General features: G+C 39.1%; 1 protein-coding gene across 1 annotated transcript; it reads left to right on the top strand.

Moving 5' to 3' along the window:
* The first annotated feature begins 20,814 nt into the window (after nucleotides 1-20,814).
* Nucleotides 20,815-26,714, top strand: LOC138055783 (uncharacterized). Its single transcript, XM_068901654.1, has one exon. The coding sequence runs from the start codon at nucleotides 20,815-20,817 to the stop codon at nucleotides 24,784-24,786; it is 3,972 nt and encodes a 1,323-aa protein (XP_068757755.1). The 3' UTR covers nucleotides 24,787-26,714.
* The last annotated feature ends 584 nt before the right edge of the window (nucleotides 26,715-27,298 follow it).

Here is a 27,298-nt window from a genome sequence, read left to right as displayed (position 1 = left end):
TCTTGTTGTTAATTTTGCTGTGGCCAATTAATTGGTTGCTTTATATGCGTTTCCAAACTAGAGGATTGTCCTTTATGTCGACTTAGTTTGCCAGATGCCCAGATAAGAAAGCCCATGTTTGTCAGTGGCCTTGCAACTCTTCTAGACATTCCAGAAATTTCAATGATATCTGCTCTTCGGTAGGCAAACCTAATCAGTCCACCTCAAAATGAGACTGATGACGATACTGATGTCAATGATCTGTAGTCTGGCCAATTTGCATTACCATGTCTTTTTGATATTTACCAGTTTTATATAACATGATGTAAAAGTTGAAATTTTTGTAGTGAACATTTTCGTGATGCTGAGACCAAGGAAATGCTGGATTTGTTACTAAGCATTATGAATATGAACATATTTGATGGAACATACAAAGTTAAAAAAACTAAGTTTTAGTTGAAATTTGCTGTATGATAAACAAATGTTGAAACACAAAAAGTAACCTGATTTGATCTTCATTAAAGAAGACTGAAACACAACTGAAGATATGAGTGACTTATTTCAATGGATGATGCTTCCATCTACATTATGTAGGGTAATATTAATATTCTATTAGTTAACTCCACTGTTGAGTTTATTGCATTGTTGTTACTTTCAATGCCTCTGTTGACTAGCACTCCCTTTATGTGTGTCCCAGGCATTGACTGAAATTACTAATTATCAGTTACTGTTACTTTATGGAAAAAAGTTTATAATTTGTTTATGAGTGCAGTTCAAGTTGTAATAAATGCTTAATTCTAGCCTTAGTCAGAAAAATAGATTTCAGTTATAGAGTGGCCTCTGTTTGGGAAAGGAATTCTGTTATTTCAATGAAACTTTTAATTGCAGTAACAAATGTGTCAATTCTGTCGTGAACAACATCACGAAATATGCTTGCAAAAGGAGAGTTTTGAGAAAAAAATAAATGCTCCCTTGACTTTTGAAGGTGATCATAGTATGCAATTGGATCATAACTGATGCTGGGGTCAGTATTTAGCCTTCCACCTCGTTCTTCATACATTCGTACAGCCTCTACAGTTGTAAGAATCAAATGTGGTTCCAATCGAACAGCATGATTTGTTTCTCTCATTGTCTCAATGGGTATACATCCTTTAGGTCCTGTAAATGAAAAGGAAATTTTTTTCTAGTCTGTAAGCCATTACATACATTCAGAATGTACCAACAAATTGTTACATTCCACATTGACAGAATGATGATTTATCATGTAGGCATATCATTGACTGCTCTATTTGCTTGAAAATGGTACACTTGTGTGGGTAAAAATGCATAAGCAGAGTGAAAGGCTAAGTTATAGCCACAGAAAGCTCACATAGGCAACAGTGGTAGAGGGAATTTGTGTTTTTTTTTTTTTTTTTTTGGCTAGTTATAGGGTTAATTCCCTCTACCATATTTGCCTTTCTGCACTTTCTGTGCCTATAACTTACCCTTTCACTCTAGCTGCTTATTTGTTTGAAACACAATTTGGGCCAAATGCTTCTGTAGATAACAATGCTGTATTGATATGGTTACTTGTGGTTTTAGTGAAATTCAGTAAAGAAAGTCCACGACTTTCTGAAATGAAATACCACCACTCACCTGGAATTCGTTGATGGTTCCAAGAATTAACAAAGTTTGCAGATCCCACTTTGATGACATTTATGGTCAGCCAGGATACAGCAAACTTAACCAGAGGATCTGCCATGTCAAAGATCTCTTGCTCCTTTATAATGGAGAGTGCCTTTTTAAGTGGATAATTTACTCTGGAGTTTTCCTCTGGCCAGAGCCTCTCTGCCCTGTAATTCTTGGTGGATGTTGTTTGCCTCCAAGGGGCTCTGCTGTTATCATGGCATCTATTCTTGAGTAGCTCCTGTACAAAGATGCAGAGGCAGAATTCCGTGCCATGATCAACACGCACTTGATCAAATAACCCAAACTGAAGAAGAAGAGGCCTGTATCAAATAAAATGAAAACTAGTCACCGAAGAGGATTGTCAAGAGGAAAAGTTTTGAAATCATTCGAAACAATATCACCCTCAGTTGAGTTACCAACTAATCCAGCATTGCAATAGGCTTAGCATGAGCTTTTAAAAACGTTTGAAAGAAAATCCAGTTAGAACCCAGGTCCAGTCACCTATGAAGTACTGCAAGACTAGCTGAAGAAATATTTTTAACGACGACATTTTTTTGATACCTCATTATTTTTGGATTTAAACAAAGAGATGTAAAATTAATACATCTTCTAGACGCAGAATGGAGAGGGTACAACAAAGCTTTATCCAATAATAAGGAAAGCTATAATTTTGAATTGTTTCTATAGTAAAGGTAAGTGTGTTCCAAATATAAATCTGTAGCCACTGTATTAGCACTCATTTATTATCTTCTTTTTGTTTCCTTTGTGCGATTTCAGCCATTTATTTCTAAAATGACCATTCAGGTCTTCAGGTTTTATATAAGCTTAAGTGTACTGCCCGACTTGTCCTTTTGTGCTAATACTTCCACAGCATCTGACAATGGAGGTGTGCAGACTGTGGCTTATGTGATAAAATTAATTTCCATGATTTTTAAGATCAGGTAATTTTGGTTGTATTTTCACAAATGCAGTAGACCTTACCAAAATTTCGTGCTGCTTTCAAAATCCTACTTGTATTTCACGGACACACATATGAGAAAAATGTATGAAAAGCAGAAAGTTAACAGGGTAATGCGATGTTTTCTCGGGCAGCTTCATCCTAATTCATTTTCTCTTTCAAGAGGGTAACAATCTAGCATGGCACACTATGATATAATAGCTTTTTTCAGGGTGTCAAGCAGCACATCAGCTCAAGAAAATAGAAAAACTGGAAATTTGAACACAACAAAATAGGAAAAACGTGAAAAAATAGGAAAATATATAAAATTTCACAAGTAGCTTACACAGCACATCGGCTTACCCACACAAGCCTAAAACGAACAAAACTGAACCCAGTGTAAAAATATTGAGGAAAAGGCTCACTAACGAATTTAGTACAATCCATATCTCAATGGCGAAAAAATAGTAATTAAGGTAATTCCTTAGTATTGCATTGCGCATCCCTACTGCGCACGATTTTCGCGTCATTAGCGCTCGCACATGAGCACGTGCGCATACAAAACGTAAGAGCTTTCGCTCAAACTAAACCCGATAACGAAATAAATGCTCCTTTTCTCTCAAAGGAGCACGGTGACCCCCGATTTTTTTTTCAGGTATTTGCTAAGAACTGTCTAATAAAGAACATATTTGAAGAAGAAAAAAATTTTTTTTGGAAAACAGTTCCGTACTGGGTGTATTTTACCCAAGGCGAGGACTTCAAGCTAACCACGGAACTGTCCCAAAAAGTGCACTATTCCCACAACCAGGGAATCAGAGTCGGCGTAAATGAAGCATTACTGCTTATGTAAATAAAAGAAGCTTTATTTTCAAAGACTTAATTCTGTATGAAGGTGATTCGAATTTTTAACGCGAAAACAGTAAAAATATCCCATTTTAAGAGCTTGCTGACGCGTAAACAAGCACGGTGACCCCATTTTTTTATTGCATTTTTTTAATGTTCATATCATGAATGTTAATTATGCCAAGTTTCCAAAAAAGTTTGATAGTAGAACAATTTCAAGGGAATTACCTTAAGCTTTAAACTTTCTTCATGAAGATATTTGCATTACTGCTAAAAAGGTAAAAACACTTTGCTTACGCTCCACAGGTCCACATCCCTTTTTCATTTATGAACTTAACGTAGTAAAAGGAAAAGTGCATTTCCCTTCACCCATTTTACCGATAATTCAAGTTTACTTACCAGCTCTGGTAGCCGCAGCTACACAAGTTGACAACCTTCAAACATATAATTTTTGATCTTAAAGAAACAGACCAAGGAGGGTCGCAGGGCTGAGGTAAGCTTTGTTGCAAACCTGCCGAAAATGAAGAGTGTTTGCATCACCGTACTGTATCGAGAAAGAGGTAAAAACCATTTTGCTAGCCGTCCACAGGCGAACGCTTATCCCTTTTTCTTTCATTTATTATCATTAACATAGTAAAAGGAAAAAAGTGCATTTCCGTTCGTCAATCTTTACGATAATTCTAATGAAATATCTAGTAGAGTAACAGTTTACTTACCGGCTCTGGCAGCCGCAACCGAAGTGGCACTCGCTTTTTGTCCAGAATTTGCTACTGCGAGAACATTAGCAGCGGAAACAGTTCCGAGAGTTCCGACGACCGCAGCGACCGGTGTTGTTGTGCTGCTAGTGACTGTGGATGTCTCTACATTCCTCAAATTGCGGTGATAGGAATTTCTGTGCCGCGTTCAGTCACTTTTTGCCTTGCCCAGTTTTAAAGTTTGTTTCAAATCCTCCGCTGAGTTTGCTTTGATGTCAGTTCATATGGCACTGGGGCACAACAAACTTGATTTCGAATAGAATTGTTTGCAGACAGGGGCTGTGGAACACTTTTGTTTACACTGGGTGACAGCCTGTGCAACCTTACATAACATGCACCACAGCACCTTAAACTGCTTATGAGGGCCACACTACCAAACGTTTTTACAAAAAAGTTTTCTTAGCTTCAGGGAACAAATCATCTACTGACTTTGGTAGTGACTTTAAATGTTTTAGCTTGTACAGGGGAGTTGTGAGTTTGGACGCTGAACATCTGAGGCGGATAGTGGTATTCCTACAGGCTTGACATTTTTCCTTTAACATCATTTATGGGACGAGATTCTTCCTTCCTTGTAGGTTGTTTTACATATCCTACAAGTAAGTACTGATGAAGACATTGTTTACAATCTCTGAGGCTCAGCTGGGGCTAGTTTCTTTTTTTTTTTTTTTCAATTCTTCACAAAGATCAAACCTTCAATAACTCTTTTTTTTAACTTTGATATAAGCTAGACTTAACTCTTGTGAATTGGAAAGGGAAACATTTGTGGCAAATTTTACGATAAATTCAACTCAACAATCGAAATTGAAAGTTGACAATTGAAGCTAAGCTGAACACAATCTTAATGTGTAATTTTAAAGGGGGAACTGAAAAGGAAACACTGGGGGGGCTCACGAACCTTTCTACGGAAGAAGTGTGCGGGAGATCAGCTGAAAATCAACTCTAAAGGAACCTATCCACGAATACTCAATACCTTTCAAAAAAAAAAGGACAAAATTTCCTTTTGCAAGGTCTAGCGATAGAGTACACCCAGCTGTAACGACAACAGCAGTCGGATAACGATCTGTAGGAAATCTCACTGAACCGTAACGCAAGTGACAGAAGCTGCTTCCACATCAACTTGACTACCTCTAACTCGAATATCAGATCACCGATCACAGACAAGGCAATGACAAAAGAACTGTTCACACTATTTTAATAGAAGTATAATAAGAATTCATCCTAGGTTTACAATCTCAAGATAGTCCAAAAGCAAGTCTTGACACACTAATTCTAGACTGCATCTCTTAGCAGAGTCGGAGAACTCGAAATCTTACGGCAGACAGATCTTTTCGAACAATTTGCGTACAGGTTATAACCTTGCAAAAAGGTTAAACTAAATACGATAAATTCACCGCTTCAAAACGTTTTTCAAAGCTTTACAAATCTTTCCGAAGTGACTGAATGAAATACCTGTGTAAAATGGTTGGCTAATCGCTTGCACTCAACAAAACTTCTATGTGCTCTTCCACCGCGACACAACACAACACAACATGGCCGACGGTACAAGTCCTTATCTGAATTAAGTAGGATGCGCCCAAGCTCTTATGGGAATTTTGGCCGCTGGCGCGCTTTATTGCTCGATGTTCAAAAAAATCTCGTCTTAATTGCTCGTCCATGTGCTCGTCTTAATTTGTTTTGCTTTTACGACACTCAATTGAAAATCGCTCTATGGTAAATGATTGCGCTTGGCGTTGCTAAACTAAAAACGTTTACGCCAGAAAGCGAAATTTCTTTCGGTATAAAACAAAAGAAAAACGTTTTTGTGGAAAGTTTGGATCACTTTCGAAGCTTAGAGATACGCGAAAAGGTAAGAAATGTTTTTGTGATGAGCCTGCGTCAGTCTGACCACGAGGTATTCGCTTGATTGCGCTTGGCGTTGCTAAACTAAAAACGTTTACGCAAGAAAGCGAAATTTCTTTCGGTATAAAGCAAAAGAAAAACGTTTTTGTGGAAAGTTTGGATCACTTTCGAAGCTTAGAGATACGCGAAAAAGTAAGAAATGTTTTTGTGATGAGCCTGCGTCTGTCTGACCACGAAGTATTACACAACATCGCATCTTCATCAACTTTTTTCGATTTCGCCAGGATTTTCTCTCCTTTTTCGCTCGTATTTCGTACTTCCAAACTTTTAGAGTTTAAGGAATTTAATAAAACATTTATTCCATTCGCGCTAGTTGGATATGAGAGTGGTTATAGCCAACTCGGCGCTACGCGCCTCGTTGGCTATTTACCATCTCATATCCAACGCGCGCTCATGGAATTAATAATTGTTAAGCATTCCTATTTTTTTACGTTGCCACCAATAGCGTAGCTCCTACTCTACTATAATATAAAAACTGCACATAACCACATAACCCATAACTCCTCGATTCGCTCTGACCAAGGGCTAACGCTCGAAACGTCAGCTTTTGGAATCTCTGTACGGTGACCAAAGTACATTATCAACTCCGTTGATAACCAAATTTTTGGTGCCGAAGAAGAGATTGGGAAGGCAGCGTCTCACCTTCAGGGATAACGGTCACGTCGCCCACAAGTTAACTTGCCTACAGGTTAACTCGCCTACACCGAAGTTAACTCGCCTACACGTTCGAAGTTAATTCGCCTACACATGAAGTTAACTCGCCTACACATTCGAAGTTACTGTTGATGTTATAAGATAAAGCAAAAATAAGAAGTTTACATGACAACTAATTATCAGGCAGAAAAAAGAACCATCGATCGCATATCCGAGTCTATTGCTCCCAGTTCGTTTGGAGTGGCCATAGAGTTCTGATAAGAACTGTTTGGATAGTTTCGCAAGACCGGTTTCGGAAACTTATTCATTATGTAGAACATCATAATAAGCCACAGATTAAAACAACATTGTCTTCACTCGTATGTGTTTTTATTTAGTAGACATAAATGTTTCCTTAGTTTGTTTTACATAAGTTCTTAAGCTTTATATTAAAGTTTGCATGCATTGTAACGAGAGCTAAAACGACAACAGCACTCGGATAACGATCTGTAGGAAACCTAACTGAACCGTAACGCAAGTGACAAAAGCTGCTTCCACATCAATCACCGATCACAGACAAGACAAGGCAATGACAAAAGAACTGTTCACACTATTTTAATAGAAGTATAATAAGAATTCATCCTAGGTTTACAATCTCAAGATAGTCCAAAAGCAAGTCTTGACACACTAATTCTAGACTGGATCTCTTAGCAGAGTCGGAGAACTCGAAATCTTACGGCAGACAGATCTTTTCGAACAATTTGCGTACAGGTTATAACCTTGCAAAAAGGTTAAACTAAATACGATAAATTCACCGCTTCAAAACGTTTTTCAAAGCTTTACAGATCTTTCCGAAGTGACTGAATGAAATACCTGTGTAAAATGGTTGGCTAATCGCTTGCACTCAACAAAACTTCTATGTGCTCTTCCACCGCGACACAACACAATATGGCCGACGGTACAAGTCCTTATCTGAAAGTAAGATGCGCAGGGGCACCCAACAAATCTGTTCCTCACATTATCTGTTCCCCAGAGGAATCTTGCTGGCTGGCAAAAATACAGGTGTTTCGATGAGCTGGCTGGGAAATTTTGTTATTGATATTGGTTTTGCCTGGGAATTACTGACTTTTTGTAGCATTTCAACCCGAGCTGGCTGTAGAAACTCTGAAGACTGAGGACGACTAAAAAAAAAAAAAAAAAAAAAAAGAACCCCTTCCCTCTCCCAGAGAGTAGTCACAAACATACGACGGCTGGTCAGAGTGATTGCGCGTGCGGAAAAAAACTTGTTTTGTCCCGGTTTTGTCGCTTTTGTTCGGTCGTTTCGGATCGAGGGATTTGAAAGCGCGCAGAATTCCTGGCTGGGAAATAAATTTGATCAGCTGGCTGGGAAACCAACCAATTTTATCTAGCTGGCTGGGAAATTTCTTGTGTGTCTTGCTGGGAAAAAGGAACAGATAATGTTTTCCCAGCAACACTGAAAAAGACCTGAAAATGCCTTAATAACATTTATTTTCATTAACTGGGGTATAATAATACATTTTACAACAAATTGGTCGTTGGGTGCCCCTAGATGCGCACAAGCTCTTATGGAATTTTTAGCCGCTGGCGCGCTTTATTGCTCAATGTTCAAAAAAATCTCGTCTTAACTGCTCGTCCATGTGCTCGTCTTAATTGGTTTTGGTTTTACGACACTCAATTGAAAACCGCTCTATGGTAAATGATTGCGCTTGGCGTTGCTAAACTAAAAACGTTTACGCCAGAAAGCGAAATTTCTTTCGGTATAAAGCAAAAGGAAAACATTTTTGTGGAAAGTTTGGATCACTTTCGAAACTTAGAGATACGCGAAAAGGTAAGAAATGATTTTGTGATGAGCCTGCGTCTGTCTGACCACGAGGTATTACGCTTGATTGCGCTTGGCGTTCCTAAACTAAAAACGTTTACGCCAGAAAGCCAAATTTCTTTCGGTATAAAGCAGAAGAAAAACGTTTTTGTGGAAAGTTTGGATCACTTTCGAAGCTTAGAGATACGCGAAAAGGTAAGAAATGTTTTTGTGATGAGCCTGCGTCTGTCTGACCACGAAGTATTACGCTTGATTGCGCTTCGCGTTGCTAAACTAAAAACGTCTACGCCAGAAAGCCAAATTTCTTTCGGTATAAAGCAAAAGAAAAACGTTTTTGTGGAAAGTTTAGATCACTTTCGAAGCTTAGAGATACGCGAAAAGGTAAGAGATGTTTTTGTGATGAGTCTGCGTCTGTCTGACCACGAGGTATTAGGCTTGATTGCGCTTGGCGTTGCTAAACTAAAAACGCTTACGCCAGAAAGCAAAATTTCTTTCGGTATAAAGTAAAAGAAAAACGTTTTTGTGGAAAGTTTGGATCACTTTCGAAGCTTAGAGATACGCGAAAAGGTAAGAAATGTTTTTGTGATGAGTCTGCGTCTGTCTGACCACGAGGTGTTACGCTTGATTGCGCTTGGCGTTGCTAAACTAAAAACGTTTACGCCAGGAAGCGAAATTTCTTTCGGTATAAGGCGAAAGAAAAACGTTTTTGTGCAAAGTTTGGATCACCTTCGAAGCTTAGAGATACGCGAAAAGCTAAGAAATGTTTTTGTGATGAGTCTGCGTCTGTCTGACCACGAGGTATTACGCTTGATTGCGCTTGGCGTTGCTAAACTAAAAACGTTTACACCAGGAAGCGAAATTTCTTTCGGTATAAGGCGAAATAAAAACGTTTTTGTGCAAAGTTTGGATCACCTTCGAAGCTTAGAGATACGCAAAAAGCTAAGAAATGTTTTTGTGATGAGTCTCCGTCTGTCTGACCACGAGGTATTACGCTTGATTGCGCTTGGCGTTGCTAAACTAAAAACGTCTACGCCAGAAAGCCAAATTTCTTTCGGTATAAAGCAAAAGAAAAACGTTTTTGTGGAAAGTTTGGATCACTTTCGAAGCTTAGAGATACGCGAAAAGGTAAGAGATGTTTTTGTGATGAGTCTGCGTCTGTCTGACCACGAGGTATTAGGCTTGATTGCGCTTGGCGTCGCTAAACTAAAAACGCTTACGCCAGAAAGCAAAATTTCTTTCGGTATAAAGTAAAAGAAAAACGTTTTTGTGGAAAGTTTGGATCACTTTCGAAGCTTAGAGATACGCGAAAAGGTAAGAAATGTTTTTGTGATGAGTCTGCGTCTGTCTGACCACGAGGTGTTACGCTTGATTGCGCTTGGCGTTGCTAAACTAAAAACGTTTACGCCAGGAAGCGAAATTTCTTTCGGTATAAGGCGAAAGAAAAACGTTTTTGTGCAAAGTTTGGATCACCTTCGAAGCTTAGAGATACGCGAAAAGCTAAGAAATGTTTTTGTGATGAGTCTGCGTCTGTCTGACCACGAGGTATTACGCTTGATTGCGCTTGGCGTTGCTAAACTAAAAACGTTTACACCAGGAAGCGAAATTTCTTTCGGTATAAGGCGAAATAAAAACGTTTTTGTGCAAAGTTTGGATCACCTTCGAAGCTTAGAGATACGCAAAAAGCTAAGAAATGTTTTTGTGATGAGTCTCCGTCTGTCTGACCACGAGGTATTACGCTTGATTGCGCTTGGCGTTGCTAAACTAAAAACGTCTACGCCAGAAAGCCAAATTTCTTTCGGTATAAAGCAAAAGAAAAACGTTTTTGTGGAAAGTTTGGATCACTTTCGAAGCTTAGAGATACGCGAAAAGGTAAGAAATGTTTTTGTGATGAGTCTGCGTCTGTCTGACCACGAGGTATTAGGCTTGATTGCGCTTGGCGTTGCTAAACTAAAAACGTCTACGCCAGAAAGCCAAATTTCTTTCGGTATAAAGCAAAAGAAAAACGTTTTTGTGGAAAGTTTGGATCACTTTCGAAGCTTAGAGATACGCGAAAAGGTAAGAAATGTTTTTGTGATGAGTCTGCGTCTGTCTGACCACGAGGTATTAGGCTTGATTGCGCTTGGCGTTGCTAAACTAAAAACGCTTACGCCAGAAAGCGAAATTTCTTTCAGTATAAAGCAAAAGAAAAACGTTTTTGTGGAAAGTTTGGATCACTTTCGAAGCTTAGAGATACGCGAGAAGGTAAGAAATGTTTTTGTAATGAGTCTGCGTCTGTCTGACCACGAGGTATTACGCTTGTTTGCGCTTGGCGTTGCTAAACTAAAAACGTCTACGCCAGAAAGCAAAAAATTCTTTCGGTATAAAGCAAAAGAAAAACGTTTTTGTTTAAAGTTTGGATCACTTTCGAAGCTTAGAGATACGCGAAAAGGTAAGAAATGTTTTTGTGATGAGTCTGCGTCTGTCTGACCACGAGGTATTACGCTTGATTGCGCTTGGCGTTGCTAAACTAAAAATGTTTACGCCAGAAAGCGAAATTTCTTTCGGTATAAAGCAAAAGAAAAACGTTTTTGTGGAAAATTTGGATCACTTTCGAAGCTTAGAGATACGCGAAAAGGTAAGAAATGTTTTTGTGATGAGTCTGCGTCTGTCTGACCACGAGGTATTACGCTTGATTGCGTTTGGCGTTCCTAAACTAGAAACGTTTACGCCAGAAAGCGAAATTTCTTTTGGTGTAAAGCAAAAGAAAAACGTTTTTGTGGAAAGTTTGGATCAATTTCGAAGCTTAGAGATACGCGAAAACGTTTACGCCAGAAAGCGAAATTTCTTTCGGTATAAAGCAAAAGAAAAACGTTTTTGTGGAAAGTTTGGATCACTTTCGAAGCTTAGAGATGCGCGAAAAGGTAAGAAATGTTTTTGTGATGAGCCTGCGTCTGTCTGACCACGAGGTATTACACAACATCGCATCTTCATAAACTTTTTTTAATTTCGCCAGGATTTTCTCTCTTTTTTCGCTCGTATTTCGTACTTCCAAACTTTTAGAGTTTAAGGAATTTAATAAAACATTTATTCCATTCGCGCTTGTTGGATATGAGAGTGGTTATAGCCAACTCGACGCTACGCGCCTCGTTGGCTATTACCATCTCATATCCAACGCGCGCTCATGGAATTAATAATTGTTAAGTATTCCTATTTTTTTACGTTGCCACCAATAGCGTAGCTCCTACTCTACTCTAATATAAAAACTACACATAACCACATAACCCATAACTCCTCGATTCGCTCTGACCAAGGGCTAACGCTCGAAACGTCAGCTTTTGGAATCTCTGTACGGTGACCAAAGTACATTATCAACTCCGTTGATAACCAAATTTTTGGTGCCGAAGAAGAGATTGGGAAGGCATCATCTCACCTCTAATATCAGGATTCAGGGATTACGGTCACGTCGCCCACAAGTTAACTCGCCTACAGGTTAACTCGCCTACACCAAAGTTAACTCGCCTACACGGTCGAAGTTAATTCGCCTACACATAAAGTTAACTCGCCTACACATTCGAAGTTACTGTTGATGTTATAAGATAAAGCAAAAACAAGAAGTTTACTCGACAGAGGGTGGTAAAGGGGGGTCTAGATCACGTTTCACGGAAAATAGCTTCTCGCATATATCGAAATAAATCACTGTAATGATAACGAGTATCAAGTCTAAACATTCTCTAGATCCAAAGAATTTCAGTTACCTTCAAGTATGATTTCTTCCTATAACTCCTGAATCCTGATATTAGAGGTGAGACGCTGCCTTCCCAATCTCTTCTTCGGCACCAAAAATTTGGTTATCAACGGAGTTGATAATGTACTTTGGTCACCGTACAGAGATTCCAAAAGCTGACGTTTCGAGCGTTAGCCCTTGGTCAGAGCGAATCGAGGAGTTATGGGTTATGTGGTTATGTGTAGTTTTTATATTAGAGTAGAGTAGGAGCTACGCTATTGGTGGCAACGTAAAAAAATAGGAATTCTTAACAATTATTACTTTCATGAGCGCGCGTTGGATATGAGATTGTAAATAGCCAACGAGGCGCGTAGCGCCGAGTTGGCTATAACCACTCTCATATCCAACAAGCGCGAATGGAATAATTGTTTTATTAAATTCCTTAAACTCCAAAAGTTTGGAAGTACGAAATACGAGCGAAAAAAGAGAGAAAATCCTGGCGAAATCGAAAAAAGTTGATGAAGATGCGATGTTGTTTAATACCTCGTGGTCAGACAGACGCAGGCTCATCACAAAAACATTTCTTACCTTTTCGCGTATCTCTAAGCTTCGAAAGTGATCCAAACTTTCCACAAAAACGTTTTTTTTTTTCCTTTATACCGAAAGAAATTTCGCTTTCTGGCGTAAACGTTTTTAGTTTAGCAACGCCAAGCGCAATCATTTACCATAGAGCGGTTTTCAATTGAGTGTCGTAAAAGCAAAACAAATTAAGACGAGCACATGGACGAGCAATTAAGACGAGATTTTTTTGAACATCGAGCAATAAAGCGCGCTAGCGGCCAAAAATCCCATAAGAGCTTGCGCGCATCTTACTTTCAGATCAGGACTTGTACCGTCGGCCATATTGTGTTGTGTCGCGGTGGAAGAGCACATAGAAGTTGTGTTGAGTGCAAGCGATTAGCCAATCATTTTAGTATTTCATTCAGTCACTTCAGAAAGATCTGTAAAGCTTTGAAAAACGTTTTGAAGCGGTGAATTTATCGTATTTAGTTTAATCTTTTTGCAAGGTTATAACCTGTACGCAAATTGTTCGAAAAGATCTGTCTGCCGTAAGATTTCGAGTTCTCCGACTCTGCTAAGAGATGCAGTCTAGAATTAGTGTGTCAAGACTTGCTTTTGGACTATCTTGAGATTGTAAACCTAGGATGAATTCTTATTATACTTCTATTAAAATAGTGTGAACAGTTCTTTTGTCATTGCCTTGTCTGTGATCGGTGATCTGATATTCGAGTTAGAGGTAGTCAAGTTGATGTGGAAGCAGCTTCTGTCACTTGCGTTACGGTTCAGTGAGGTTTCCTACAGATCGTTATCCGACTGCTGTTGTCGTTACAGCTCTCGTTACAATGCATGCAAACTTTAATATAAAGCTTAAGAACTTATGTAAAACAAACTAAGGAAACATTTATGTCTACTAAATAAAAACACATACGAGTGAAGACAATGTTGTTTTAATCTGTGGCTTATTATGATGTTCTACATAATGAATAAGTTTCCGAAACCGGTCTTGCGAAACTATCCAAACAGTTCTTATCAGAACTCTATGGCCACTCCAAACGAACTGGGAGCAATAGACTCGGATATGCGATCGATGGTTCTTTTTTCTGCCTGATAATTAGTTGTCGTGTAAACTTTTTGTTTTTGCTTTATCTTATAACATCAACAGTAACTTCGAATGTGTAGGCGAGTTAACTTTATGTGTAGGCGAATTAAGTTCAAACGTGTAGGCGAGTTAACTTTGGTGTAGGCGAGTTAACCTGTAGGCGAGTTAACTTGTGGTCGACGTGACCGGTTACCCTCTGCAACCTATGTATCGATTAGCGAAAAAAGTCGTTTGTTTCTTTGCTGCATTGTCATTTGAGAAGTGCAGTTTATGAAGAGTACTAAAGTACTGCCAAAACTGAACGGATAGTAAGATATCAGTAGGGTTTTGGTTTTAGATCTGTCAGAAATTATCTTTCTCTTTCGCAAATTGACGATGGATACCTAAAGAGCCCGTAATCGTCTAGATTAGAGCTGTGTTATAGTAAGATCTAAGTAGGTGCTGTGTTGTCGATAAGTTCATTCACAACTATACCGGTGAACTAGAACTCAAAAAATTTATTATATCATTGATGATTTCCGCTTAAAAATCGCTGAAAACTCATTTTCGTCTGGTTAAAAACATGGGACCTCAAAGAACACACCTGTCAAAGACGACTGGTTTTGCATATTAATTAGCTTCGGTATTCTAGTATTAAACAGGAGTTAAAATTTTTTAACCAAACTTTCCGAATTTTTAGGTCCAAATTATAAAATTTTCATTCTCAAGGGTTTAGGGTGCGTGTTTTTGCGAAAATCAAAAAACGGATTTGTGATGTCGGATTAATGGATTCTTCAGTGTCACAAAAACGCAAAATCCGAAAAAAGATTATTTCCATGACAACGCTTACAAACAAACCCAGAGCTGCGTGCAATAAAAAAAGTAATAGTGGTTAGGGGCTGACCATTTAACTCTAAATGCTCTGCAGGAAATTTTTTTCCCTCCTCATTTCTTTGCGGGGTTTTTTTTCTTCTAAAAAGTGTTGTGTTTACATTTACAGAATGTGTTTACATTTACATTGGGGTTATTGCAGTAATAGTTCTAATAATATATGGAGCTGCAAAGCCTTAAAATGTTATAAGCTATGCAAAATCATTCTTGTATAGCTACATGATTTCAGAATGTCATTCTTTAGAATCATTTAATATTACCTAATAACAATATTATAAAGTGATGCTCCACAGGTAGATTTGAAACTGTTTAGCTTCTTAATTTAAAAAAATAGCTAAAAATAGCAAAAAGCAGTTCAGAAATGCGCATAGCATGGTAATTACTGCTAGAATCATTAGTTACAATTTAAAAGTGGACTGAAATCTCCAAAACAAATATGAAAGCAGAATTAAAGTTAGTTGATCATGGTCTAATTTGTTATATGTTGTCTTATATTATATAAGACATTGCAAAAGCCTTATATTTTCAACAGAAAGTAATTACATGAAAATGCTTCAGTTGGAAAGATTAAAAATGAACAAATTATTTTTCTTTGTCTAATAAAACTTGATTCTTCAAATAGAAAATTTTACCTCCATTACTGCTTGTGAGCCAGCAAGCCAGAAATCCCTGATCCCAATAACCGCAAGCAACCTAAGGAACTGTAGGCTAACTGCAGTGCTAACTAGGCTAGCCAATGTGTAATTTAGGCTAACCGTAATGGCTTGAATGACTTCAATGACTTGGAGCCATGTGAACCGAGCAAGCAAGAAATTCCTTATCCCATTATAAGTGCAAACTGCAAGCTAACTGTAGGCCAACCGGTGTGACGTTTAGGCTAACCAGAGTGTTATTTAGGCCAATCAATGTGTTATTTTAATAGGCTAACCAGAGTGAATCACTGGCCTGCAGAATATCTGGAATGGTTGCAGTTTTGCTGGGATTTTGTAAAGCCCCCCCAGGAATGATGAAATAGCTATGTAACATTTTTTTTTCTTGCTATTTCATTTGTGCTGCATGCAATTTTTTCTTCCAACAAGCGCTTGCAGGAAATTTTTTTTCAAAATTCCCACCCCCCCCCCCCCCCCCCCGTCAAGAGTTAAATGGTCGGCCCCTTAACTGGTTTGTTTTGGAGAAATTCTTCCATGTAAATGCCACCAGAAAACCTGATCCTTTCTGTACAAAATATTTAAAAAAAATTGGTTTTATGAGGAATTTGACTATAAAATGAAGGTAGATCTAGTGAGGGTGAATATGTTCTGTAGGAAGAGTAAATATTACTCTGACAAGAGGAGTAAAGTTTGAGAGGGTAAATTTCACTCTTGAAAAGGAGTGGTTTTGTACCTTTTTATCTCTCTCCACTTTTGGAGTTAATTTCACTCTGTCAAGGTTAAATTAAACTCCACTTAAAGAGTTAAATTCACTCCAACAGATGGATAAAATTTACTCCTGCATTGGAGTGAATTTTACACCCCCAGAGGGGTAAAAAATACTGGAGTAAATTTACCCTATCAAAAGAGTAAAAGATATAGGAGTAAAATTTACTGCAAAAATGGAGTAAGCAATACTAGAGTAAATTTTACTCCAAAAATAGAGTGGTTTTGTACCTTTTTTTTTTTACTCCTTTTTTGGAGTTAAATCTACTCCTTGAAAATAACATCTTTGATGATTTAAAGATTTGTCGAATAGAATTGCGGTGATGTGGTATTGAAATCAATAGCAGTGTTCAGGTCTCAATGAAAGCATAGAATCGCATTCCAGATCAGCTGATTTGCAACTTGAAATATGAATTTTATGCTACCATTGGCCATTTATGACTGTTACCAATTAATTCTGGATGACTTAAGTTCGATGCTTACTTCGTTAACAACAAGAAATGTGAATTTTAACGATTTATGTTCTTGCAGAAGGAGACCATAAGAGGGAAAAGGCACCACGATTTCTTCCAGGGATTTTGTCTGAAAAACGTAAGTATGACACTCGAAGTTTTAGGAAGGCCCCTTGCCAGAATCTGCCTTTACGTATTACTTTATTAGTAACTAAAAGCTCTGACCGCTCATTAAGATCGTCAGTTACATGTCCCAGGATTTACACAGAACGCTTTAAATTTGTAAGTAGATTCGTTTTCAAGTATTGTCTTTAATAGTACAGTCAATTTTTTATATGATTTTGTTTTCATTTTTAACTCGCACTATCTTTAATCAAGGACGATGATGTATTTTTATCATTTGAGGATCATTAAGAGTATTATTATTATTAAGACATGACCATTTTGTCCAACCGTCGTTCCCACAGGATTCGAGTCAGAGAAGTAGGTGTCACGCAATGCCGACCTGACTCCGACTTTGAACCGTGCTGATGGCGGCCTTTTGCGTGACACCTATTTGCATCTTTTGGTAAAAGGAAAAATGGTTAATTGTCATGGCAGAATACATATATATATATATATATATATATATAAGTAGTAAAAGATAAAAATATAATGATGGCCCGATTTACATAACAAATCTCTAATTGTCCTAAAAACACTTCTATAAAAACTCATGCTCTCTACAATTGATTTATTAGTAATCGCAATGTTCGTGATCAATGTTCACTAAAGACTTATTCTGTGTCTCTGTTGTTATACTCGTGATCGCATCTTCTGAAGTATTTCCCTTGCCCTCTTACCTTGAAACAGCTCTCTCATCATCTGCCCAACTTCCTTCAAGTACCCTCCCAGAACGTCTAACACGATGTTTACTTGGTGTATTGCGTATCCAGGGTACTTGTACTGGAGCTCCCAACAAAGTGGTGCATATGTAATAATGACCTTTTCATTTTCTTTCGGCTTTGACCTGTAATCAGTCAAAGGGCATGTCGTCTCAACTAGCATGACCCGCTTGTTTACTTTGTCGACGATTGTCGCATCAGTTCTGTTGGCTCTACTGAACGATGGTACTATTAGCATATACTGGTACATCCGACCGGTACATCCTGGTACGCTAATGCTTTTTCATTCTCGTAGAGTGGTTTGGATTCCACAGGTGAGTACCAGGGTGGATTTGACTCCCATGACAAGGTCAAAGTCGTTGAGAAGCTCAAAAAACAAAATTTTGAGCGCTGCATTATGTCTGGTTAGGTACATAGTTTGAGCCGAGTGTACTACATCCGGCTAGTACCTGAGCCACACTCTCTAGTACTTTTCCGCGGCACATTCTACAAGTTACATCATCAGAGTGTTGTTTGTTCTTATCTTCTCTTGGTGATAGATCTTTGTTGTCAATAGTTCCTGGTATATATATATATAATTTATCCAACCCGGTCACTGTATGTGTTGGTGCTACTTTCCACTCTTCAGTTCAACTGACGCATAACAGTCATTCAGACTCTGACTTTGGTCGTCCCATCTTGTGCATGTGATCTCGGTTGCCAGTTTTGTCCGTTTACTTCTTCTTGTTGTTTACTGCTTATTGCCTTCTTCAATGCCTCAGAGGCTTCGTTTTCCGGGATTTCTTCTCCTTTATCTGCAACATAACTTGTCGGATTATGTTGAGTGAGATCTAAATCCAATCCAAATTCCTTGGCGTACATGACTGCGTCTGATGGCCTTTGTTTGCTGAGTGTTCATTCCATTTTTTCACAACTTTCATTGCAAGGTCTTTTAAATTAATCTGTGTACCCGCCTTTGCATACGCTTTCGACTGATTTCAGCCCTCTTCCTCCAACTCCTCTCGGAAAGTGTTGCAAAAAGGACAACCCTGAGGGGTGTTTTCCACCATGTTCGGCGATAATCTTCCTCGCCTCTTTGTCAATTCGTTGTAACGCATTGATTGGCCAGCGCTCTGTTGGTGAACACTGGTTTGATGGCGTGGTCCAGTGGTTAGGGCGTTGGGTTTACATGCAGTTGTCCTGGGTTCAAATCCCGTTCTAACCTCTAGTTTGGACCTGTTTCCGGCTGCCTCGGATTCAACTCTGCCACGCATGTAAAAAGCCAACTAGTTGCCTCCTGCCAGTGGGGGTTCTTAATCATGTTTCTGTTGTTGGAATTGTTTCTTTCAGATAGTTTTAAAAAGGGGGGTGCGTGTGAACTAGCTTGGTAGCTAAGTGCACTTCCACTATAAACAAAGCATTCACATTTTTTATATGATTATGATTATGATTATGATTATGATTATTATTATTTAGTATTATTGAGCGTACCCTCGTTTTCCTTTTCGGCAAATAAGTCAGCATGTTAAATAACTCTTGTGATAGCTTTGGATCACCTGATGAAGACACCAGACAGGAGTGTCAAAACGTTGAATCTATAGCGTTTTAAGCTACATTCATATTTCTCCAACCAAAGTAGCATTGAATGCAACTACAGATGTTTATGCAAGTTTATACAGGTGTTATGCACCCTTGAGAAGGATCGTAGATATAGTTTACGTCAAAGAAAGTGCGGCGTACGGGGATTTCTTCACGAGTTGTTTGTGTCAAAATCCGAACGAACGAGGAACGAGCTAGTGAGGGTTTTTGACACAAACAACGAGTGATTACAACCGCGTACAAAGCACTTTATATGTCGTGAGCTGTTTATTACACATAAGACGAGAAGTTTCATTGAAATAGTTTTCTGAACTCAAATTAGAGGAAACAAAAAAACTCACTAACGATAGAACCAAATGAAAATTTAATTTAATTCAATAACAAAGTACGATTTGCACGAGATGCACGAGATACACGAGTGATTGGTTTGTAAAAGCCTTTACGCTATCGTTGATTGGCTATACATCCACACGTGAAAGAGCTGCACGCCATTCTGATTGGCTGTATATGCTCTTTTCACATGTGAAAATAAAGCGTACAGATTTGTACAAATGAGCTTTATGGAATAAAATTCTCATTTTATGTGTAATAAACTAGTTAATGAACTTTATTTAAGTGTCAAGTCTCCTAATGCTGCGGCACTAACTGGGGACACTGGACACAGCAATCAAAACAGTTTAACTCAAATACGAGTAAACATTAGTTTTTGAGGAGAGGAGTAATTTAAAACCGGCGTAACCGGAGAAAAACCTACCGGAGCCGAGTAGAGAACCAACAAACTCAACCCTCATATGAAGGAACAATATTAATGTATTAAAGACATACATTTGAATTGCGGGAATGAGCCAAGTTAGTTTTGAGATCGTCTTAGTTGAGTAACAAGTCTCTTACTGCTGCAGCACTAACAGGGGACAATGAACATAGCAATCAAATCAGTTTAACCCATTGACTCCTGGGGGTCCCCCATTCACGAGTAAAATATTCTGGCGTTAGACATAGTAAAATACTAAGTATAGTTGGTTGAGGCCGGTTCAGGGGTGAAAGGGTTAATTAACTCAAATACGAGTAAACATTTGTTTTTGAAGAGAGGGGTAAACCGGCGTAACCAGAGAAAAGCATACCGGAGCCGAGTAGAGATCCAACAAACTCAACCCTCATGTGAACCTACAGTGTATTAATCACTTACATTTGAACTTCGGGAATGAACCAAGTTAAGTTTTTAGATCATCGCAGTTCTGGACGCTACTTTAACAGTAACGAAAGGAAAGCCTGAAAAATTCAGTCTTTCTTTATAACTGAGATCATCTCAAAACTAAACATGTTTCAAACCACATATGACGCTTAGTCTGGGAATCGAACCCAGACCACATTTGTGGGAGGCGAGTGCACTCAACACTGCGCCAACCCTGCTGCTTGACTAGTTGCTTGGCAACGGGCGAAAGGACAGCTGAAAAATCAGAGTCTTAAGCGGGAGGACTGGAACCTACTACCTCCGTAACACCAGTCAGATGATCTTCACATTGAGTTACAAGAACTCCTCGGGAGCTGTAGTTCTTGAAGAACGTAGATAAACGACCTACTTCCCCAGGGGTTCTTCTTGGTCAAGTTTCAAACAAAATTTCCGTTTTCCATTCTACAGATAGTATTACCCGAATTGGGTACTTCAGTGATATTTTGGCGTAAAGAACTGTTTCCAAAATGTCTGGGAGGAGCTACGAAATCCCGGCACTGGGTCGTCCATTTGATCTTGGTGTGCTTTATGATCGCCGCTCAGAGAAGCTCATCCTTGGGAAAACGCTGTGGTCTCCCGATCACCTGTCTCAGGCGGTTAGCATACGCAAGCCGTATACCAACTCAGAAGTCCTTGCTGAAGACACAATTGACGACAAAATAAGTGCTCTCAATGTTGAAGGGGGCCTTAAATTGAGTTTCTTGGGGGGATTAGTTGATTTGCAAGGAGCAGCCAAATACTTAAATGACAGAAAGCCGTCGAGTCGCCACTCACGCGTGGTCCTCAAGTATGAGACAACAACTGAGTTGAAACAGCTGACCATGGAACATCTGGGACAAGGAAAAGTCCAGTATCCAGAGGTCTTTGACCAAGATATTGCCACCGATGTAGTGATAGGAATCCTGTATGGCGCAAAAGTATTCTTGATCTTTGACCAAGAAGTTTCCAAAGATAAAGATGTAAATGAAGTACATGGAAATATGAAAGTACTGGTAAAAGAGCTACCTGGTGTCCCTATTGGTGGAAATGGGTCTGTCGACATAACTGAAGACCAGAAGAATAAAGCAAAGGCAATGTGTTGTAAGATGTACGGAGACTTCAGAACAGAAGAAAGTCCAACTACTTACGAAGAAGCAGTGAGGGTCTACAAACGCCTGCCATCATTGATTGGGGACAAGGGTCAGAACGCAGTAGCTGTTCATGTATATTTATGCCCGCTAAGTGAAATCGATAGTAAGGGGCAACATATGGTGAGAGAAATCAGCGCTAATTATATGAGCAAGACATGTGAGGTTCAAGAACATTTACAGTGGGTTGAAGCTCAATGTAGTGATCTTATGAGAGATGACGTATGTTCGTCGTTCCCTAGAGTGAAGAGGCAATTGTCTATTTTCAAAAACAATATCTCGCGCTACAGGAACTTTTTGCAGAAAATATTGATGTTTCTACTTCCAAAGATCAGAGGAGGAGGAGCAGAAGAATCAGCTCTTAGCGATATTTTTCAAGACAAAGAGAGTTCCCCCTTCGCAAAATCTCACTTGGATACTTGGATTGAGGAAAAAAGGAAAGAAATGAAGAGTTTGCAACGTATCATCGATTCCTTGGGAGACACTGCTTTCGTTGGTCCTGAAGATGTAAACAACGAATGTTTAGATCCAAGCAATAAGCATATTGTGTGCTGCACATTTAAAATTGGCAAGGAAGACGATCCTCAAGTTTTGAGCATGGATGAATACCTCACTGGAAATGCATCAACAGGCATTGATGATAAAAATGTCATTAAGAGAATTTGGAAGACTCTGAAACATTTCGCAGGACTCATAGTTTTGAGCATGTATGAATACCTCACTGGAAAAGCTCCGGCAGACATTGGTGATAAAAATGCCGTTAAGAGAATTCGTGACACTCTGAAACATTTCGCAGACCTCAAAGCTGCAAATGAAGACCACGAGGAAGTGAAGTTTTTTGCCACAGAGGAGTGTCTGTCTGACAATTTCAGCGAAAAGCTAGGAGCTGTAGTTCATCTGTACGAGGATGGTGATCTAGTTGACGACGATTTTAAGTCATCACCAAAACCAGAGAAACTAAGGGCAGAAAATGTGCAAGATGATTCTATCGAGCTTCGGTGGAATGACCCACACTTCAGCCAGAAAAAGATTAAGAAGTATAAAGTTCAGTACAAGAAAGATGAAGAAGCGAGCTCCACCTGGATCACTCAGTACTCAGCGTGTGGGAACGAGGCTGAGCAAGCTACTACCGTATCTGGTCTTCAGCCTGCTATCAAATACTTGTTCCAAGTATGCGCAATGGGACAGTTTGTGGTCAGCCAATACAGTGCTACTTTGTCTGAAACTACTAAACCAACAAGTCCGCCTGGCAAGCCATCCTTTGAAGCCGCAACGACTGACACCATTACCATTGCTTTCACGGAACCCAAGAACATTGGAGAGGGGATTGAAATTGAGAAGTACAAGATTGAGTGGAGCACCAGTTCCCAACAGATGGAGCAAGTTTCGCAGTACACACAAGGTGCATCGCTCACTTGCAAAATCAAGAGTCTTCAAGAAGGAGTACTTTATAAATTTAGAGTTAGTGCGATTTGTGGTAGCGAGGGAGAGAGCGGTCCCAGTGAGCTTAGTGACCCATTGCAAACCATGGTTCCTCCGACAAAATTTGATGCGATCAAGATTCTTCCCCACTGCGAGGTTGTTGAACCACCTGAAGATGGAAAGCCAGCAGTATACACTCTTCCTCTTACACCTGTGCACGAAGAGAGCGGTAGTCATCTGCGAAAATTTGTCATCAACATTCAAGAGAATAAGGGGCAGTCACCTGGTTTATCTCAATCCATTCCAGAGAAAGTGATAATGTTTGTTGGTGCAACTGGCTCTGGTAAGACAACCACTGTGAATGCTATGATCAACCACGTACTGGGAGTGGAGTGGAAGGACGACTTTCGTTTCAAGATGATCCACGAGCTCTCTTGTAACCAAGGAGCGAAAACGATTGGAAATCAAGCACACAGTCAAACCCAGTTCGTAACTTGTTACACTCTACCGTACATGGAAGGATGCAAATTACCCTTCAACCTCACTGTTGTAGACACTCCTGGCTTTGGGGACACAAGAGGAATTGAGCGTGACAAAGTGATAACAGAACAGATCCGTAGATTCTTCAACACGGAGGGTTTAGCAGGCATTGATCATGTTGATGCCATCTGCTTCGTGGCCCAAGCTGGGAATCCGAGACTCACTCCTACCCAGCAGTATGTTTTCGACAGAATCCTGTCCATGTTCGGAAAAGATATCCAGAAGAATATCTTGGTACTTTTTACCTTTGCTGATGGGCAAAGGCCTCAAGCCCTGTCAGCAATGCTTGAAGCTGGAATCCTAGAGGATGAACAACACTTCTTCAAGTTTAACAACAGCGCCCTGTTTGTCGTTAACTGTGGCGAAGATGACGAAGAAAACTTCGATAGAATGTTTTGGAAAATGGGAATCAAGAGTTTCGAGACGTTTTTTGCAGGCTTGGCCCAGATGGAACCAAAGAGTCTCACACTTACCAAGCAAGTTTTGAGTGAAAGAGCTCAACTGGAAGTTCGACTTTGTGGCCTGCGTGAAAAGATCGACCTTGGAGTAAATAAATTGAGCGAGCTGCAGCAGTTAACGAGAACGTTCGAGCAACATGCAGCCGACATCAACGCCAACAGAAACTTTAAGTTCTCTGTTCAAGAACCACGCCGCACACAAATACCGTTGGAAACCGGTACGTACACTACCAATTGCTTAACATGCAACTATACCTGCCATTATCCTTGTAAAATTCCAAGAAGTGAAGACAAGAGGCGATGCGCTGCCATGAAAGGAACTGAGAGTTGCACGCAATGTCCAAACGAGTGTCACTGGGAAAACCACGTAAATGACCAATATCGCTTCGAAACAGAGTATGTTACAGTGGAAAAGGAATATGACGAGATAAAAGACATGTACAATGCGGCGGTAGAAGGCCAGAGTCAGGTGGAGGCTTTGATCAAACAAGTAGAGGAAGACTTCAACCGTACCAATCAAATCGTATTGAACTTTGTCGCCGAAATGCAGCGTGGTCTTAACAAGTTGTCAGAAATAGCCCTCAAAAAGGATCCACTAGAACAAGTGGATTACTTGGATCTTCTCATAGAATCCGAGAAATCACAGGCAAAACCAGGCTGGAAAGATCGGGTAAAATCGTTGCAGAAAACAAGGGACGAAGCAGTCCAAATCAATCGTCTTCGAAAGCCTGGATTCGACCCGTGGGAAGAATACCGGGAGAACGAGGAGACGCGTGAGTTCTTTCGCAAACAAACTGAAGAGGCTCCAAAAAAATTCTTTAAAAATAGATTTAAAAAAGCAAAGAAATTCTTGTCGTCTTTTGCGAAGACATTTGAGGATCATATGGAATAGTTGTAACAATGAGACTATAGGGACTGGCTGAGATCTAAAAACAAAACTCTAATAGTCGTAATTCACTGAAGAAGTTTGCCTTTGGAAAAGAATGCTAATGGTCGTAACACAAAAGATGTCAAAAGATTCAAAAGATGTTAGAAACCTAGTAAATTTAAAGGGGCTAGGTCACGCTATTTTAGGTAATTTTGTTTAATTTTGTTATTAATGAGCTCTAAACGTCATATTGGCAGAGCAAGAGTCTTTTATTTGCAAAATCACGGCCACATAACAACTGAGAATGATTTTCCAGCTTTGTAAATGACATTTTGATATAGACTCATATAAATTTGAAAAAAGGTGGGCCGACGTTTTTCAAATTTACCCAAATTCAATCCATTTCAATCCTCTCCAGTTTTGTCTAGTTTTGTCCATGTCCATTCTTGGCTTCCCTGTGTTTTGTTAGAGTTCTTCTATAGTTTTGAACAGTTATTTTGATATTTTCGTTAATTCTACGACCATTCGATCAGTGCTGAAATTGCCTAAATTTGCGTGACCTAGCCCCTTTAACTTTGTAATCAAAAGTCTTTGAAAAAAGCGTTTGAACACCATTTACGGTTCTTTTTTTTTAAATTGCGTCTTCGTTTTTACTCTGAGCGGAGGTGAAGTTCCAGTTTTCTTTGGAGATTCAGTGCGGTTTTCACAGATGGCCAGTACACAAAATCTAACAATCATCTTTGCGAACATCAATTCAGAATTTTCAAAAGATGTTCGAAGAAAAGTAAAATCGCTAACGTTCTTCTTCTTGAAGAAAGAAACAACAGTTGGGCGTGAGTAAACCAAAGACGCTTTCCTCTTAGTTACCACACATGAGTGAATTATCATGAACAGCATTAATAGAGGGTCTGATTGGGGGGATGGGGGTCCACATGTCGGTTGTCGGTTAAAATTTCAGTACTGTGTCGGTTGTCGGTTAAAAGCTTCGACCTTTGTCGGTTGTCGGTAACTTTTTCTTCGTTATGTCCGTAGTCAGTAATATTTTGTAGCCCTTTGTCGCTAGTCGGTTAACCCCATTTACACCCTCTTAATATGCATGTTATAAGACCCAGAAGGACTCCTCTGAGCTTTAAAAGAGCATTACGTATACTGACAAAACTATATCTTTTCTATTTTCGCATTTCCCATAATACACTTTGTTTGCCCTCCCCAAATTTTGCACAAGCCATATGCAGAAAACAATGGTCTATGCAAAATGTGGGGGGCAAACAAAGTGTAACATGGGGAAGGTGAAGATAGAGAATTCGTGTTTAGGCGGCACTACACCAAGAGAGGTTAGAGTGCCAATTAGAGCTGATAACTTTTTCTTCAAAAACGATTATTTATTACATAAAACGTATCAATGAGCTTTATTTTAAAGGGGATTTGAAACGATAGAGGTTTTAAATATATTTCTGTGTTATTCTAAATTGAGTTGACAAGTGATTTCAGACTTAATCAATAGAGTGCAAAATCACAACAATAAGCTATTTTAGGAACTATGGCTGCAAAAAAGGTGTAGGGGAGCTTAGGGGTGTAGAGCATTTTTCTGTGGTATTATAGATTGATTTTTAGTGTTATCAAGTAATTTCAGACTTTTTCAATCGAGTGTAAAATCAAAACAGTAAGATAATATGGGAACTATGACTGCAAAAAAGGTGTAGAGGTGTTAAATACCTTTCTTTGTTATTATTGATTGATTTGTAGTGTTAGCAACAAGTGAGTTCCGACTTTTTAAATTGCGTGCAAAATTAAAAACCGTAGGAGGCTATTATTGGAACTATGACTTTGCAAAAAAGGTGTAGAGGTGTTAAACATATCTTTCCTTGTTATTCTAGATTGCTTTGTAGTGCTAACAACAAGTGAGTTCCGACTTTTTTAATTGAGTGCAAAATCGTATTTACCTAATATACTCTAAGAATCATCTATGTTCGTTTGATTGTCCTTCTTAATTCTCATTGCCACGCTGGTAAGAATTTCCATCTTTTTCGTATTGTAAAAGATGACAACGATTTGCCGGGAGGGTGCCTTTTGTCTAATGCTTTCTCAGCTTGTCAGCGCGAGTCTCCAACTGTTGCCATGGCAACGGTACAGTAATCTAAAAGACCTTCTAAGTGGCTGAGCATTTTCTTCAAATTTCTAAAAGCCCTATAAAATCCCTTACCTAATAAATAGTATGACAACACTTTATTTAGGAGAAGTTGACTTATTTACGAAACCCTTCTGAAAGATGAAAAAAAGGATTATATTGTTAAAAAGTAATTTTGGTTACAAAAAAAAGGAAAATAATCGTGCTGCACGTGCAGCACATATTTTTTGCGATACTCTGGCCGTGTTTTCATAATAGCCGTTGTCTCGCTTAAAATTACTGAAAGTGGTTTGTTTGCAGACTTCGTTAAGCGACTTAAAAATGATACGTGTTTTCACAGGTAAGATAAAATGAGGAGAGAGCACGTGCCAATACAGTAAAAAAAAAATAATAAAAATAGCACGCCTG

The sequence above is a fragment of the Montipora capricornis genome, chromosome 7, assembly GCF_036669925.1.
Source record: "Montipora capricornis isolate CH-2021 chromosome 7, ASM3666992v2, whole genome shotgun sequence".
In the NCBI taxonomy this organism is placed as follows: domain Eukaryota; kingdom Metazoa; phylum Cnidaria; class Anthozoa; order Scleractinia; family Acroporidae; genus Montipora; species Montipora capricornis.
Note: the sequence above shows the minus strand (reverse complement) of the source record. Positions and strands in the feature narration are given on the sequence as shown.

What these genes read in the sequence shown, in the direction of transcription:
- LOC138055783 (XM_068901654.1), top strand. Translation starts at nt 20,815, where the DNA reads ATGTCTGGGAGGAGCTACGAAATCCCGGCACTGGGTCGTCCATTTGAT.